The sequence below is a fragment of the Maylandia zebra genome, linkage group LG14 (assembly GCF_041146795.1).
Source record: "Maylandia zebra isolate NMK-2024a linkage group LG14, Mzebra_GT3a, whole genome shotgun sequence".
Taxonomy (NCBI): domain Eukaryota; kingdom Metazoa; phylum Chordata; class Actinopteri; order Cichliformes; family Cichlidae; genus Maylandia; species Maylandia zebra.
In genome coordinates, this window is record NC_135180.1 from 8387449 (window position 1) to 8406559 (window position 19111).

The window sequence follows — 19111 nt, forward strand, 5'->3', positions numbered from 1 at the left end:
ATGCAAGTTGGTTGCATTATATGGTTACGTTCTACTAAAACAGCTCTGCACCACTGCGCTATGGACATGGAACCCATGAGGCCCAGTAAAGAAAGGCATGTAGGCACAAGGGCACCTGTTGCGGGTTCAATTCAAGCAGTGTTGTGGCGTCCCACTCCGTGGATCAGTCTCTGGCAAGTTAATTGGATTGGAATCCGGGAAGGCCAGACACTGTTGCCTCACAGTCAAGCTGTTGTAGGGTTAAATCTCCAGGTCAACTGGGACTTTTTTGCATATTCTCCCTGTCCCTTAGTGGGTTGCTTTCCACTAAGGAACAGGGAGACACTAAGGATGCAGCTTTTTTTCATCTCCTATGTTAAACCAGGGTCTTTCAGCAGGTATATTAAACAAATATGTAGGACTGCTTTCTCACATTCTTGCATCTTGCAAACATCCTGTCTCTGAGTGATGCTAAAAAACTAGTTCATGCATTTATTACTTCTAGACTGCAGAACTGCAATTCATTATTATCAGGCTGTCCTAAAAGCTCCCTGAAAAGCCTTCAGTTCATACAAAATGCTGCAGCAGTATTAGTGACAGGGACTTGAAACAGAAAGTACATTTCTCCCATAGTGACTTCTCTTCATTTCCCGTTAAATCCAGAATTTAATTTAAAATCCTTCTTCTTACATACAAGGTATTGAATAATCAGGCCCTATCTATTCTTAAAGACCTCATAGCACCGTATCACCCCAATCAAACACTTCCCCCTCAGACTGCTGGCTTACTTATGGTTCCTAGGATCTTTAAAAGTAGAATGGGAGGCAGAACCTTCTTCTGTGGAACCAACTCCCAGTTTGGATTCAGGAGACAGACGATCTCTTTACTTTTAAGATTAGGCTTAAAGATTCCATTTTGATAAGGCATATAGTGCTGCATCAGGTGACCCTGCAATAGGCCTAGGCTGCTGGGTGATTCCCATGATGCACTGAGGGTTTCTTACTCACCCATTTCAGTCACAATGTGTTTATGCGCTGCTTTGCATATCATCCATCCATCCATCCATCCATCTTCTACGTGTGGGGCCAGCAGCCTAAGTAGAGAAGCTAAGACCTCCCTCTCCCCGCCCACCTCCTCTAGACTATCCGGGGGAACATCAAGGCATTCCCATGGCACCTGAGAGATATAATCCCTCCAGCATGTCCTGGGTCTGCTCCGGGGCATCCTCCATGTGGGACATGCCTGGAACAGGTACCCAGGAGGCGCCCAGGAGGAATGCTTTCAGATGCCCGAACCACCTCAAATGGCTCCTTTCAACGTGGAGAAGCAGCGGCTCTTTCCTGAGCCCCTCCTGGATGAGAGCAAAACTCCTCACCCTATCTCTAAGGGAGAGGCCAGCCATCCTTCGGGGGAAGGGTGGCTGGCTTCGGCTCTCACTAAACTGAAAACTTCGGCTCTCAGTTTACTGGTTGGCTTAAACTCTGCAGCTTACACTCAGCTCTCCCTTCACCACGACGGACCAGTACAGCACCAATCCATCTGTCGATCTCTTGTTCCCTTCTCCCATCACTCATGAACAAGACCCCGAAATACTTGGGGGATTTACTCTATTATTGTAGAGTCTTTACCTTACAATATAAAGTGCTTTGAAGCAACTGTTGTTGCTATATAAATAAAATTGAATTGGATTGAATCCAAAATCTCTTTTATTATTCATTGCCTGGGCTTGTTTCATCATTATCTTTTTTATTTATCAAAGGGAATCCTTGTTTACAAAGTCCAGCAAGGAGCACCACGGATCAGAAAGACAAGGGTGCATTTCTAACGCATCATGTTGAAATCAAACATTCAAATTTGAATCAATAATTATGGACTGACTATTCACTTGCTTGTTTTGCCATGTTGATTTAATATTGTAGTTTTGAGAATTAACCTAAAAAAACAAACTCAGGAGTTTAGCTCGTTCCAACCACCTTCAACCATTAGATGTTGAACAGTCACGTATAGATGTAATATCTAGGTTTCCACCTAAGTGCAGTTTGGGATGCATTTTAATAATAAGTTTATTATTTCATATCATAACTTGGAATGTCAGCTTCACCACCTTCATAAGTAATTATTAATCGTTAGGAACAACAGAGCAAAAAATATTATATTCTGCTCCCCTTCCCAGCTACCAATAATGTATAATAAGCGAGCTGAATAAATAATAGATTTTCGCTCTGTTGATAAATAAAAGAAGAAGAAAACACTGGGATCTTATTTTACTTTATGTACAAAAGAATAAAAAGGGAAATCTAGTTTAATTTTCAAAATAAGACATTTTCCAGCTCAGCATTGTCATATTGTTTTAATGTGGTCGATTGAAATATTAACGCTTCCGTGAGAAGTAATTTGTGTTCCTCCAGTGTTAAGACCACAAGTTTTACCAGCTTGTAGTCCTTGTTTAACTTACAATGTTGAAATGTATCCCTATCCTCTGGCAGGTGTCACTGTGTTTACTTTCTCTTTGTCTTTACTCAGGAGGACAAACATGACGACAGGTTGTTAAACACCTTCATGTTATTGGGTTTAATCACTTCCGACATTTAGATCCAACCCAGCGTTTCTGTTAAGTTACAGATTAAAGAAGCCTAATGTGGAACAGACCAGTTTTACATAAAATAAAATCTGTTTATAAAACAAGCAGTATACAAAGATTAGATATAAAAAATGTATGAGTACAGTATGATATAATTTTTACTTTGCCTATAAATGCACAGCATTTATCAACTTACAGTCAGACCTGTGCTTTGCTATTCTTTTTTCTACTTATGTGACAGAGTAGAAGACCAGCTGTTGACATTAACAACGTCTGCTTACCAATGTATTATAAATGTGATATAAACGATTGTTTAAACATTCATACAGCTCAGCGCTACATTTGTTTCCCATCGCAGGGTTGTTTTAATATTAATGACAGTGTCCTAGCAACCTGTCACCTGATGGAAAATATAAACTGAGTAACAATATTAGATAGGGAAAATGCTCTCTGCAGCGTGATGTGCTATCAGTAATGGAGACCGGCATTTAACAGTTGAATTAAAGATCAGTAGCTAACAGCAGAGCAAGGTGCGGCGCTGTGGCTTTGGTATTCAGGTAAAAGCAGCCTCTTCTCTCAGGGCGTTCGCTGGCTCGATGTGGGGCCCCTCCACTCTCAGAGACAGATGTTAAGCCTGGGTTCGGCCATCCACTCTCACCATAATGAGAACTCAAGGGGGTCCGGTCCCACACACACACACACACACACACACTTATGCACATGCATGACCACACCAAAAAACACCTGTCTTTCCAGCACACATCAGTAACGCACACCAAAACACACATACACACACATACACACACACAGCCAACAAAACCTGAGAGCTAAACAGTAAACAAGCAAGAGCGGTGGGTGGACTCATGATTTAATAATGTTGTGCTGGCTAGAAAAATAAGTGACCTTCGCACACATGCAGGCATCCATGTTAACACGCAGTGTATCCAAGTGACAAGATATTCAAATAGAGGGCAGTGAGAAGTTGGGGGGGGAGGGGGAACAAGGGCTTGGAAAAGAGTGTGTGTGTGTGTCCTGTGAAGCATTTTTGAGTGCCCCATGAACGAATGTAGCACCTTCTTTATTATGTATGACAAAGGGGGAAAAGGAGTCCACTCATGGTTTTAAATGGGTATGAAAATAAGATCTGAAGATCTGAATTCAACATACTGCATGCATGTTTGTGAATGCTGCCATGTTCCTGTGTGTTATTATGGAACCCGATTGTAATTAAAAAAAAAAAAAAAACATATTTAAAATTCATTCCAGGTTGCAGCCAGTCCTGCAAGCAGCTTGATACATCCTGGACAGTTTTCTAGTTAACTCAGAGTAACAGATAACCAGTCACACTCACATCCACACCTACAGCCAATTTGGAATCTCCAGTTAATCTAACAAGCACAGGCAGAGTGAGAACATGCAAATCCTCAAGAGTTCAAACCCAGAACACGAATGTTTGAATTATAGGTTAATGAATACTGTTTTATGGGGAGGATTCGTTTTTTTAGATAAGAATTTAAGGGAAAACCTTAAAAACAGTCTCTTCCAGAACTGCATTGTCTACATTAATCATTTTGATCAACTGTTTGGTCTTTATCTTATGCAATTCAGGTGGGACTTAAATAGGTGCCACCAAGAAGATGCGGGATATGCCCGGGAGGGGTTGCCAGTCTATCACAATGCTAACAGATGCAAAAAACAATTAATGCTCACGTTCACTCCTATGGCCAATTTAGAATTTACTCTGACACTTACTTCTTTTTTTCCTTTAATTTGTCAGAAAATTGGCAAATGTGCCGTGATTGCAAAATTATTCCTTTTTTCTTTTCTTTTTTGTGATGACTTTATATCTCAATGGCCCCAAGCATGTGTTTTTTCTGCATAATTTTGTTTTTTATATTGTACTACGAGTATGCCAAAAAACGCCAATACCGTCACAGCTGAAATATACCACTTTATCAGTGGGGCTCTAATATTATTGCTTTGCTTCTTTTTCTCAGTCTCCCCTGGGTATGTTTAGCCTTGATAAAGCACAGTCTAATCAAGTCAACAAAAACTAGAACAAAAGTCGGATTAAAATTTGAGCTTCTAACTGTCCTTAACCCAACGCCCTTCCAAAAGTGGGATCTCAGTGGGGTCCTCGGTAAACGAGGCAGGAACTGAATGTGAAAGAGAGAGGGGATAGACGAATCCTGAGGGAAGGAGAGAACAGTGTGATAAGACCTGGCTAAGCCTCGCCGCCGGTAATTACCACCACGCTAATGCTACACCAGGAAAAAACCCAGCGGGAGCATGGAAACTGATGAAGACTATAGATTAAAAAACAAAAAAGAAAGAAAGAAAGACATAAAACAAAAAGAGGAGATGTCGAATGTCTGATATTAGTGACTCAGAGATCAGACAAAGACAGACAAGGAAGAGGCACACGTGAGGGTAAGATGGAGGCAGATAGAACAGAAGAGGAACAAGGCGGAGTGAGAGAAAGCAAAGCGATGGGAGGAGGTGGTACACATTGACCCAGATCCTCCTCCTGGTAACCAGGAGGGGAGCTGCTACAGCCTGGCTGCTGTCTGCAAGTGGGGGCTGGAGCACAGGATGAAGAGATACAGGACACAGATATGAGCCAAAACAGCCGCCACGGCCTGACAGCTGGTCTAAATCACAATAAACATGTGAGGATGTGGAGCTTCAAATTGTGTGATTTTTTTTGGTGCGTGTTGAGCTCCTATAAGAGCTGACAGGTACCCTCAGTGCTGTGCTCGCTCTCCCCTTTTCCTCCTATTTTCTTTTTTTTTCCCAGGGAGTGAGACAGGAGCACCTTGGTGATGAGGCCCCGAGTGTCCCGTTAAAAAATGAAACAACCCAACAGAGTTCACGTCCCTCAGGATTTGATCTAGACGCAGGTAAACACACACACACACATACACACATTTGACCATGCAATTACTGAGGTTGTGCAACAGCCAGAGGGAACGCAACTCAACAGAGGGAAGAGAAGGCGCTCAAAGTGTGTGTCTGTATATGTGTGCATGGACGTGTGCATCAGTGGCCCAGTTACAGCAGAGGGATAAAATCGCTGCATCCGTGACAGCCCTTCTACATAATTCTTGCCCCACCTGTTCAAACGCTCCACCTGTGCAAGTTGTGTGTGCGCGTGTGTGTTCCTATGCAATCATGTGAGTAAACACAGTTGTTACAGATTTCTTGGAAAGAGGGATTTTAGCGTGCATGGACAACTTTGAAGTTTCGAGGCGAGGCCTTTCATATTTTTTAACACGCGCAGATACACACACCTCCCCACAAACTCATCACAAGGATGTGGGATTTCATGGATCATTGTGCCTAGATTTCTATAGCAGGTTGAAAATATGTCAAGCAGACTGTGTGTGAGAATCACTGGCAACAAATCAGTGCACTTCAGACTGTTGGAACTCTATTTTTAGATGCTTTATGGTTCTTGGCTCTGTGGTCCCCGATACTGGAGAAAGTCGCGGACCCTCGCGAATAATAACTCATCGCCTAGACACGCATCATCGTCATGCCGCATCTCCCTATGTAACGGCTACGTGTTAAAAAAACAAAAAACAAAGAGCACTGCTTAGCATTAACATTTAGATGCTGCACATTTCCTGGCCATTTTCACCCGTCCATCTGTCACTCATCAATCACCGCTCAGCCTTATCCTCACTGTGACAGACTGTCAGGTCCCCGGTGTGTTCTCACATTCCTCTATCCCTCCAATCTTTCTGCATGCCGGTGTATGCAAATGAGCTAATGGAGATACGCACACACACAAAAAAATCTTCCGGCAAGTCTGCTTTCAGCACAATGGATGGCTCCGTTAATGCAGTTTCTCTCTGAGTGTCATTGGCTCATTTCAGCACCAAGGACAGCGCCAGCACTCGCTCCACGTCTGCTTGTTTATAACTCGTGTGCTGTCGTGCAGTTCTCTGGGAGGGTGGGATATTTCTAAAAGGAAAATGAAAACAACACTTTCTCCCATCCAAACAACAGCACCGAGGCTGCTCTCGAAGCGTTTATACTGATCTGTGATGCATCAGCCCGTATTAAATATACATAGGCTTGATAATAGCAAGACTAGATGTTTGGCATCCATCTCTCTGTGTGTTAGAAATTCATGATGACTCCTATTTCAGCAAATAATAATAAAAAAAAGGTGACAACGCTTTGATAATGCCAGAACAGGGGTAATGTAGGGAAACAGGTTTAGGCTAGGCAGACCTCATATCCAGTCACTACCAATCATAACCGCTGCAGAAGGGTGACAGACTCTGGAGCATCTGCTGGCAGACTGGATTAACACCAGGGGCACTGGCACTTTAACTTATAAGAAGCAGCACTAAATAACATGTGTTTTATCAGGGCAGGCATATCTGTAGACCCCCTGCAGATGTAAGGTTTAACTGCCAAAAAGGCCCCGAGCCTCAGGAGTCCACGCATCCACAAGTATAAAGACAAAGAAAAGCTGTTTTATTTATGCACTGCCGCAGGAAAGCAGTTGTGAGGGCCTATGTGTTTGCGTGTGTGTGTGTGTGTGTGTGTGTGTGTGTGTGTGTGTGTGTGTGTGTGTGTGTGTGTGTGTGTGTGTGTGTGTACATGAATTTTTGGGTTGTATACGTATAAACCCGGCCAGCGTCTGCTCAGGCCTGTAAGTGGCTAGCATTTTGGATGACAACTGTTGCCTTCATGGGGGAAATGGACAGATTAATTGAAATTGAGCACAGATAGAAGAACAGGCAGCAACTGATGATCACTTAAAGCAATCATCAAGGAAAAATCACACAGGGACTTCCTTGCACGCTACCCCGCTTATGCGCTGCATCCTCGTGTTTGTGCGGGGCGCTTTGAGGGATTGTGGACTAACGGAGAAAACAACAATTACTGCTTAATTAATATGTGTGTACCGGCAGCTCCAGCCCAATACCAGTGGAAGATCATCAACCTCAGCAAACCAAGAGCAAATACTGATGGCTTCTAATGAGGATTGTTTGTGGTGCGTGTCTGTGTAGACTGACAATGAGGAGCATGTGTTGCTGCTTGCCCTGCTGAAAGAATCAGCTAACACTCATGCAGGGCTGACCTGAATATGGAGCCCTCTTAGCAGTGAAACTCAAACAACCTTCCTCCCGCTCCTACAACACATCTGTGTGTTGAAGCAAGCACCAGATCAGCACCAACCAGACCTTTTTCTGTCTTATTTAACAGTTTAATAAAGGAGCCCTTCATTCTTAAAGTAAAAGTTCCAAATTTGGGAACTCTGCTTCACTCAAAGCGTTTATAGTGATCGTGTTATATAATTTTTCTTCAAAACAAAAGACAGTAAAAAATGTTTGATTTATTAGAGCTTCTGTTTGGGGAGAATCAATAAGATCTTAGAGTCTCTGGTAACTAACTGATCAAGGCCAAAAAAATTTTCCCAGTAGTTCTCAAAATATTAAATATTTAGCCTAACTTTACATTTAATAGAGCAGGACAAAATGTTCTAACAGCACTCTGAGCATGAACAATACATACTTTCCTTCCTCTTGACCAGTATGTACTGCGGCTTTTCTGTTATTGTATTTGTCTGCATTCTTAAGACTTCAGTGGGTTAAGTAATTAACTTGTCTCTGTATGAAGATATACTAAGCTTAAAAGTGGTGAGTCATATGCAACTGTACAATCCTGTGCAACATATAGTCATGGAAAACTAGTATGTACGGTCAATGTATAATAATATGCAGCAAAGCAACAGTGTGGCAGTCTCCATTTGCATGTCCAAGAAGTTTACCAGGTGACCTAGCCACTTTGCTTAGCTTTTGACCAGCAATTTTTACATGGTACGCACACTGATCATTGAAAAGCATGCATTATCCCCACCGGTTTGTTCTTTTAGAGGACTTCCATTCATTCAGCTTCATTTAGAATCTTCTTTACTGTCATTTTGTCGCTCATAAAGTAACCCTTGAAGCTATCAAGCTGCTACCAAGCAAATTCAGGGCCACTGTTGTATACCAACACCAATTCTGAAACTGTTACTTTTAACCTACAAAGGCCGTTTATTTAAGGGTAAACCGGGAATGTAAATGTTTCTGTCTATTAATACCAGCATTAGTCACAATATTTTGATCACCTGAAGCTGTTTTTGTCATTGGTTTCTGTCACATTCCAGGCCTGCTTATAGAACAAAATGACTGGGCTTGCATCAGTGTTAGTGAGGGTGATTTCTGCCTATGCAGCTGTCCTTGGAAAAACCCAGCAACTATTCTAATGGTTGTCAAACAGCATCATTAATGGCGTATACTGAGGTGTCAGAACTCATCATTAAGGACACAGGCGAGGTCGTCAAATGACGTCTTTATGGGGAAAAGAGTTAAAAGAAAAATGAGCATGTCACCATCTGTTGGACTGATGGTGGCTGGTTGGAAAATTTACATACATCACCTCACGGTAGCCTACAGCACTATGCAAATACAGATAGGAAATTAATGTTTTGGATATATATTTAAGATAGGTGATGTGTATCACAGAGTAAAAGTCAAAAATAAGTGTAGAGACTTATCTCTAAGCTCCTCAGAGGCTCTTGCTATTTTTCCGCATCGTTTCTTGAAGTCCGCTCTCCACTCAGAGTGCTCCACTTGTCAAGTGTGAAGATTTATGAGTCACAAAGACAAAGATCTGCAACTTTCTCTGACCCTTTCCTCTCACTCATCCTATAATTCTCTCTGCCTTCTCCCTCTGATCATTTCCTCCGAGGTCAGCCAGACCCAGCTGGTGGAGAGGGACAGGTCGGGCACTATCTGTCTGTGTAACCCTTTGCTACTCATCAGTGCGTGCATGTGTCTGTGTGTGTGTGTCTCAGGATGTGTCATCATTCCTCTCTGAAAAATAGAAGAGAGTCCACTGGCGAGATTGGGCTAGAGGTAAGTGATTGGAAAACAGGACCAAATAGATGAAAGGAGGACTGAAGGTGGCAGAAGGACCTCCTTGAATATATTGTAGAGCTCTTGAGCGTAAGTGTGTGTGTGTGTTCCTGTCTAGCTATCTTTGTGAGGACCGAAATCTGCATTCTACTATACTTGTGAGAACCAACAGTCACTTGTGAGGACACACACACCGGTGCTCACAAGTGTGAAGGCCTTTTTGAGGCTCAAAATGTGGTTTTAGTGTTAGGGTTACAATTAGGTTATGGTTAGGGTAAGGGTTAGGGTTAGGCATTCATTTTTGGTGGTTAGGGTTAGGGTAAGGGGCTAGGGAAACCATTACGTCAGTGAAGGTCCTCATTAAGATAGCTGAACAGGCTTAAGTGACTATTGTATGCACTGTAGTCCATGAGAGCAAAAACAACAGGAGAGTTTGGTGAGGGTCTGGCTAGACACTTAGAATAACTTAAACTTCATAATCCAAAAGAAGTGGGGATTAAGTGTAGCAGTAAGGAGAGACATACACGCACACATTCAGACATGCAGCTGTGTGTCATAAGTACTTTAAAGTCAATGTGAGTTGAAAGTCACCATCTGGTAGACATCAAGACACACAAAATCTACTAATAAATCAGTTAAAAGACGGCAGCCTGATGCAGTTTCTGTTATTGTTGAAAACAAAGCTCACACATTTAAAACTCACTGATAATTGACATTGTTAAATTAACAGCAATGGAGAGAGCAAGGCTCCAGAATTGCACTTAAGCTCTATAGCTTTAAAGGCGCTTGAAGTGAGAACAGGATCATATCAAAATGTTCGACCTCTTCATGTGACTCCACTGTTTTTTACTCTTCCAGGTGACAAAAAAAGCCATCATAGCGAAACACAACTGAACAGCGGTACTTCACTTGCAAGTGTTATTAAACTGTTAATTTTTTTTAAGTTACAAGTTTTCTTAATGCAATGTGTTTTCTTCATTCCTTTTCCTTCTATTTTATGAGAACACGGGTCCTGCTTTACAGTGACTGACAGTTGTAGGAGTTGTACTGTTATGGAAATATTATGTATTTAAATCAAGCATTTACAAACCAGTGCCTGGGATTCATTAAAAGCATTTGTTGTGTCTCAAGTGGATTTTTCTTTTTCAAAGTAGTAGCAGCTAAGTGATAACGGTGTAATAGAGAATGTCCATAATGTATATTAATGGTAATTAATTGGCACTTTTATACCAAAGGTTAGACCTGTAATGTAGGTGTGTTGGACTACAACAGTGTTTTCCAGTATTAGTTTTTTTTTTTTTAAATAAATGACATAATTCGTTGAAAGCTAAGACAGCCAATGCCTAAAGATAACATCAGCTTTCTAGCCAGTGTCTAGAAAGACAATATGAAAGCCCATTTAGAAGCAAGAAGATTCAATTTTGTCCCCATATGACCACAGTCACCATTGTTCAGCAAAGGTAGAGTTGCTTAAATGTTCCTTTAAATGGTCCCTATGTTAACAGACATAAAAAGTCCCTTAAGTGCCTAGCAGGGCACATGCAGGAGTCACAGGGTGAAAGGTGGGGAGCACCCAGGACAGGTCACCAGCCTATCACAGGGCAAGCTCACTTATAGCTACAGACAATTTAGAATTGTCAGTTAATCTAACTAATGCATGTCTTTGGACTGTGGGAGGAATCCACAGTACCCAGATTAAACCCACATAAGCATGCAGAGAACATGCAAGTGCCACCTACAAAGGCTACGGCCAGCAGGTGGAGTCAAACCTAGAAACCTCTTGCTCTGAGGCAAAAATGCTAATCAGCACACCATCACTCTACCATTCCAAAATTAGTGTTGACAAAGAAAAAAAAAGAATTACCTTTAATTTTTGTTTAACAAAGTAAAGCAAAGTAATGCAACACATCATTGTGACTAAATGCAGCAAACACATCAGCGGTTTATTAAAGTGGAAGATGGGGGAAATGTTTCTACTTGTCTTCTTCATGCACTTGTGAGCAACACTAGCCTGAGTTGAGGTCATGAAGAAGACAGGGTGAAAAGGCATTGGGGTGGAGCTTTTAAAGAGTATACATATGCAGATCTTTGGATGAAAGGACAAGAATATAGTGGAATATGTCACTTTGTAGTTAAATTTCTTTTATTTTTTTCTTATATTTTCACTTGGTAATGAGTACTGGAACAGATTACTTTATCTTCTAAGAGAAAAGGTAAACCAATGCATTCCAAGTAGTGTGTAATGCATCATAACAGGCCATCTGCAGATTGAAGATCACATGAAATGGTGAAAAGCTTCAAAGAAGTGTTTGCACAACTTTCGTGAAGGTCCATAGGAAAAAAAATCTAAATACGGTAATAATTCATTTCTGCATTCCTCTTTCTGCTTCTTGAATCCATCCATCCTTTTTTTTCTTTCCCTTTCAAGCTGATTTCTTTGCTCCTTCCAAATGCATCTCAAAAAAGACACTGCAGCATCTAACTTAATTCTGCAAAATCTACTCTGGCCTCGTCTCCTCTCTGTGTGCCTTCCTCTGTGTGTGTGTGTGTGTGTGTGTGTGTGTGTGTGTGTGTGTGTGTGTGTGTGTGTGTGTGTGTGTGTGTGTGTGTGTGTGTGTCTCACTCTCTGTCTGTCTGTAGGGCAAATCAATAGGCCCTGGCTGCCTATTTGCTGCCAAGTATGGTCAGCTGTGACCACTCAAAACAACCAAAAGGAAAGAAGTAAGGAAAGAAGAGAGAGAGAGATGAGACACCTACTCACTGTATGTTTTACCCAGTTCAGTCAGCCACTGAACTACATACTCACATAGACCATGACTCCCAAAAAGCCCCTCCCACCTTCTGTTCCACGTCTCAAAAAACAATGGAGCAAAAGCAGAAGAGGCTGAACAAAAAGATTCTGTATATAGCGTGAAGATGTAGGCGAATATAAGTGTAAAGGCCACTGTGGAATACCCCGGACAAGCAGCATACACTAAGATCTGATAACAGACACCAAGTTCCCATTTGTGGCTTTATATGAAAGTTTGAAAGGAAGCAACAAATAGCCAATCGACACTACCCCATATTCATGCCATCCTTAGCACTGAGGCAGAGAACAAAGGCTTGATTTCTCATTAGCAATAAAAACAGCATCTGTTCGCTAATGAGCAAAGTTCAATATGCTGTAAGGAACTGTGTTATTCCGTAGTCACAAGACTCCCTGCGAATCTAGCCGCGGCACTCATGGGATCACAGAAAGCCTCTCGACCTTCTCCTTAAACTTATCCACTCCGACTCTGTCTTTTGTCTCTAATGCTTGTGGAACTGTGCCGGGATCAGCGGCCTGGCATTCTTCCATCACTGCAGCCGCTTAAGCTCTCCTACTTCACAAATGGCATAGAGCTCTGAGAAAAGAAAAGAAAATAGGAAAAGAAAGAAAGTGTTTGTGGAAAAGAGAAAAAAAAGAAATCTGTGAAGTTCCCCCGTGTCACTGAGGCTTGCCTCCCCGTGGCCGTGGCAAACTGGACAGGATTTGTGCCTCACACTGTGTCACAGCCTCGTTGGAGGATTTATAGAGTGCTCCCTATAATGCACTTCCTCTCCTCCACTGGAGTGGACATAAATCTGCCTCTATTTTTTTGACACCCCCCTTTTTTATTTGCTAATGGGATCCTCAAATGCCTATCCTCTTGGCTTGTCTTTATCCCCTCTACACACACACACACACACATAAAAGCACTAGCTCACACACACACAGTTGCGCATGCAGAAGCTCTATAAGGAATGGCATAAATTATAATACCTGCATTGATTAATCCTGCAACTTCTCTAGCAGATGTCCGAGCAGCCAGCTGGTTAGCACGGAGCCTCTTTCACTGGCTGAATATTACACTCTTAGCTGCTTACACGCTCACTGATGGGGGGTGGGGTGGGGGGGGGGGGGACCTACAGTGTGTTTATCTGGATATAACAAAGCAGCAAAAAGGTTCCCCCAACAACGAGTCACACAGTGGGCAGCTGAATTAAAATACAGTGTGCTGGTAATGAGCTATCTAAATTCAGAGTTCATATTACTTGGAATTACACAAAAGCAAGGCTCCGGGCAGCCCTGGCAAAAAACTGTATAGCTCTTTCTGCCTCGCTGCCAGGAGATTCTCCCTGTTGAGCTGGGACACGGTCGGTCCTGGGGAAATCGATTGAGCCGCAGCGTGTATCTAGCGAACGCAATAATTCCTTTGTAAACGACATCACCTCCTTGCCTATTTTTGCATACTTGGCAGCTGTCAACATGTTGGCTTCAATCCATCACTCTCGCTCAGATTGCATGCACACACACATATGCAAAGGGGGTGTTAACACTTCAAGCTCTGATTATTGACAACTAAGTAAGAAACACACGCTTGCATGCCGAGTCTGACTGGATGACTCGAGGGTGACGGTGCTTAAAGGAAGTCGCCTTCCTGGAATGAAACGGTGGCTAAACACAAAATGACAGGAGCGGCGGCGCTTCAAAGTTATCTGGGAAACAAGTTTGTATACTGGCCCTGCAGAGGCAGATCCCTCTCCGGCGCCTGACACGGATGCACTCTTTCAGTTGTTATCTCAAAAGCTGAAAGTGAGAACCAGACTTGGAGTTAAGGAAAAAAAAGAAAATGGGGAATGGTGCTTCTTATTGTGTCTGCTTCCCAGAAGCTGTGACAGGAAGCAGGAACGGGTGGTAAAGGTTGGGCAATGTACAGAGCAACAGATAGCAGCAGATAGGCAGATACTGGATACAATAGCCTCTTATTTTCTCCTGGATTTAACTGCACTATACAGTGTCCCAGGGGAATCAATTAGAACCATGGTGTGCTTGGTTTTTTCCACCCCCATTGACTTGGCAGTAATTTGTTTACTTCACAGCCAAGCTCTGGATAACAAAAAACACACACACACACAATAAATCCTTCCTTACAAAGCAACCTTACCCTTTCTTTCTGGCCATATTACATCTCTGAACTAATCCAGTTAATACCCTAATAGGTAACATGTATTTGCACATGATAGACAGCCCCACTGTTCCTTGCGTGCAACTGAAAAGTGCATTAAAGGCAAAACTTTGACCTCTTGGCCAGGTCGCAGCCCACAGCAGGTCTATTAGCATATCTTTTCCTTACACACACACACACACACACACAGAAAAGATTGCAGCTGTAGGCAGCCAGCCGACCAGCAACAGGGAGGATCTTCCCCGTGTCAGAAGGCGAGGAGGATGAACAGCTTATCACAGTTCTGGTGCCGCGTGGCTGCCAAATGAAACTGACAGGTGTCACCTTGTTATTTTGCTGTGCAAAAGCCCGCCCAGGTCTACAGGGAGTTGATTAGCATGAACCTGTTGCCGCATTTACCTGCTTACCTACGGCACATGCCAGTTTCACAAGAGGACTGAGCGGCCCCGCTGCAGTGGGGATGCTGGGAGACCTAAAATTAGCTCAGCAGCGAAGCAAAACTGCCAACAGTATGGCACAGATTTATGACATCTGGACGTCATTATCGTATATCAGGTGGCTTGGGGGATTTTTCGTGGCGCGTGTTTTGCAATTTGAAATGAGCCAAAAGTAAGTGCCAGTACTTAGAGGCAGTTTGTGGACTGACACAGGTACACACACAAAAGCGCATGACTTTTAAAGGAGACTCATAAAAGTTTGATTGGATCTTGAAAGCTTCGACTGCTTTTGCAGAATTTGCCATATTTAGCTGCTTACATAGGTACATATCTTTGCAACACTAAGCTGGGGGCTGCCACGTTACATACATGTGCATGGCATGTGTATCCTCAGGCAAAGACATTGCCTTATTCCTTTTCCAAGATCCTGGACTTCAGAAGTGAGTCATGCAGATTCTCTCAAACAATAAGCTCATGACAGGTCACACTAACCCCCCCTGCTTTAACTATATTCTGTCATGTATTTTCTTACATGCATGCAAATATATATACGCAGTCTTGGATGATTTTTTTTGTTTGTTTGTTTAATTAAAACTTCTGCTTCGCTTTTTCCCCTGCCTATTCCTCCGCCTATCAGTCACAAACAGCAGAAAACAGGAAAGCCCGTAACCTCAAATAGTGCACGAGGATGCTTCATCTACACTCATCTACACCACAAATATGAAGAAACAAATGTGAAGAGGGTGAGCTACTATAACAAAAGTCGTAATCAATTTTCTAGCAATGCCACCTGAGATTAGCCCACCCTATAATATAGGCCATAACAAGGTCACTGTACGCTCTTTATTGAGTAACACAGAGCGACTGTAGTGATGCCACAGAAGATAAAAACGAATACTTCCGAGTGCCATCGGGGGCTGCACCGTCGTACAGTTATTATCAAGTGCTAAGTATCCACAAGTCCACGCAGAAACACCAGCGGAAAATTACAGCCCTGTCTTGGAGTGAGGAACAAAACGCGCACACAGTGCAATCAGCAGAAACATCAATTAGTTCGCCTCATCAGATGGTCATCCCTCTGCATCCACAGCCACCCACTATAATAATAATAAAGCACACTGGCAGACGGGCACGCTGCCCTTCACCTACCGTACCTTTGGTGTGAGCGGCGCTCAACCCCAAAACCAGAGCAGCCAGCACGCCGGCTATTCTCAGCATCTTCTCGTTGGAGATTCAGGAGAGGGACTAAGGCGACCTCCTTCCTCCTCTTCTCTCCTCTTTCTGCCTTTTTTATTTTCCTCCTCCCTCTCTCTCTCTCTCTCTCTCTCTCTCTCTCTCTCTCTTTCTCCTTTCCGCCCTCTCTCTCTCCGCGGGGTCTCTCCTCTCTCTCTGTTGAGGCAGTGTGGAAACAGTTCACTGATATGTGGGACAAGCCGGGGGAGCGTGGAAGTAGAAGGACAGCGGATAACCGCAACGCACCTCGCCGCTCGGCACCGCGCGCGTCGCACCGCAGGCTGCTCGGACTGTGGAGACGGGACCAGAGAGCGGCGGACCCCCGGGACCACACCGAGCTACGTCATGAAGAGGAGAGAGATGGACCCGGGCGCTTTTCCTTTTCTTTCTTTTCTTTTTCTTTTTTTTCTGTCGCTCTCCCCGTCTCCCTCTCACTCTCTCATCCTCCGCCCTCCTCGCTCTCCTCCTCCTCCCTATCTGTAGAGCATCCCAGCCCACTCCAACAGCAGCGTGCAGTGATCCCTAATGTTACAAAAAACGAGAGGGTGAGGGAGTTTGAAAAGAAGCTATTTGAATGGATTCCGTGTACAACACTGTTGGGTTGTCAGCGAATATTTCTATAATAAAAAATAAAACCGAAACAATTGAACTACAAGCGCTAAAGGCTCATTACAACACCATCAGAGTTAAACGCTACAATGCCATTAGAAAGCAGTGCATATAATGCTGTAATTGCGATGAAGGGGAAAGGGCCATACAATTAAGGCACGGTAAATTTAAACGGAATATCCAGGAAGTGATTTTAATACTGCAGCGTTTTTTTGTTTTTTTGTTGCCACTCATTAAAGTGTTGTTGCTCTAAAGCAGTCCTAATTTACTGTGCAGGCTGGTGTGTCCGCAAGTCGGATCTATAGTTTTGAATAATCTACAATTTAACTGACATGGATATTTGGGGCGATTGTGGCTCAAGAGTTGGGAGTTCGCCTTGTAATTGGAAGGTTGCCGGTTCGAGCCCCGGCTTGGACAGTCTCGTCGTTGTGTCCTTGGGCAAGACACTTCACCCGTTGCCTACTGGTGGTGGTCAGAGGGCCCGGTGGCGCCAGTGTCCGGCAGCCTCGCCTCTGTCAGTGCGCCCCAGGGCGGCTGTGGCTACAATGTAGCTTGCCATCACCAGTGTGGGAATGTGTGTGTGAATGGGTGGATGACTGGATATGTAAAGCGCTTTGGGGTCCTTAGGGACTAGTAAAGCGCTATATAAATACAGGCCATTTACCATTTGTGGATTTACAGACTCCAGTTGTTTTAAGCTTGAAACACTGACACTCGAATGTAAGTTGCAAAAATGTTACTGCTTTGTTTTTGGTTTTTGGGTTTGTTTGCTTTTTAAAAAAAAAAAAAAAAAAAAAAATTGTAAAGTATTTAAAAAAGACGTTAATGAGTTTTTCGTTTGGTTTTTTTTTTGGGGGGGGGGGGGTTTGGGGGGGGGGATGTCATATTTAGCCCAGAGGTTGGCTGTGAACCTATGAGCAGAGAGCTAGCAAGGTTTGTTAGCAAGCTTCACAGACACTTCTCTGTCTGTAGTGAGACAGAAACTTCTAGGACAAGTTTCGCATCACAACAAGACAGATATATAATTTGAGAGTATATTTATTAATATTCCAAAAGGTGCCAATGCCACAACCATGGCTAAGAGGTCCTTTTGAGTGTCTTCTATTACCCGAGGTGAGGCCTAGCTGACGAGCTTTAGCTGCCCAAATGAGCAAACAGGCCTCTACATTTAAGCCTTAGGAGCAGAGGTGTCTAACATAAGGCCCAGGGGTAAGAATCAGCCCACTAAACACTCTAATCCGGCCCACTGGACACCTTTGGAAAATGTAAAGAACCGCATAGATTTTTTTTCCTCCTGAAATTGTTATTTCTTACAATTTATGCACAAAGAGTTATGTTGGCAGATTTCTTACAGTTACCACAGCACCATTTCTTTAGCATGTAGAAAAACTGAGACTTACCATTGAAACTGCACTTATAAGAAGCTAGAAGAAGAATTCAATGTGTAGTTAAACTGGGAGTTTCACTGGTCTGGCCCATGTAGGTTCAAAGTGGGCTGTATGTGGCCCACGGTGTAAAATTAGTCTGACATCTCACATCAAACATAATCATGATCATGATGGATTTTGGGTTTTTTTTAAATCACCCGCCATACAGGTGTGATGAAGGAGGAAACTATCCATAAAGCCCAAGTGACTATTAGAGGAACTGCAGTTTTTGGCACTTTCACACTGGATTTATTTTGACAGTGCCAGAGGTTGCTGCTTGGTTCAGACATTTACGCTGCTTCGTGAAACGGGCAATGAAATTAAAAATCACTGTGCAACATGACTCATGTTTGCAGAGAAAGAGCACAATTTCTTTGCATGTTTCAAATTGGGAGTGGGGGGAAATCTCATTTCATTCTTCTACTTTTGTCTGGAAGGTGTGCGTGTGTCAATGTGTATGTGTGAGTGTGTGCTGGCATGCGTGCAGGTTTGTATATGCCTTGTTGTTGATGCTGCGCAGCGGGATTAATAATAACTTTTTCAATTTTCCTGAGTAGCCTATCTCAAAAGGGATTTTTCTTCTTTTGGACCATCTCTGCTGGTTAAGGATTATTCTGGGAGGCAGAGGAAAATATTGCCTCCGTTATCTACGGGGGGTAAGAAACAGATGACAATGCTCTGATTTAAATCCACACAATCCAGTGATGAAATTAAATTTTGGTCTTCGTTTCACTGGAAAATGACCAAAGTGGTGTATAGCTTACAAGGGCGTGTGTACAAAGAGGTGACGGGGCAGAGCAGTGTCTTTCTAGCTAGCATGCTTCGACTTTAACAACCCAAGGAATATGTTGCATAAAGAAGACTCGAGTGAACGGTTGGGTGACATAGGGGAAAAATATCAACAAAATGCATCACAGTAGGAAAATAAAGTGTTGAATGATCATTTGCACCCAGA

The 19111-nt window shown here is 43.0% G+C and overlaps 1 protein-coding gene across 1 annotated transcript in view; it reads right to left on the bottom strand.

Moving 5' to 3' along the window:
- Positions 1–16595, bottom strand: part of LOC101468731 (calsyntenin-2) — a 328728-nt gene extending 312133 nt beyond the window's left edge. The window contains exon 1 of the mRNA XM_004562808.6: positions 16042–16595. Within this exon, the coding sequence (XP_004562865.1) occupies positions 16042–16105 (64 nt within the window). The 5' untranslated portion in view covers positions 16106–16595. The remainder of the gene's footprint in view (positions 1–16041) is intronic.
- Positions 16596–19111: the final 2516 nt, after the last annotated feature.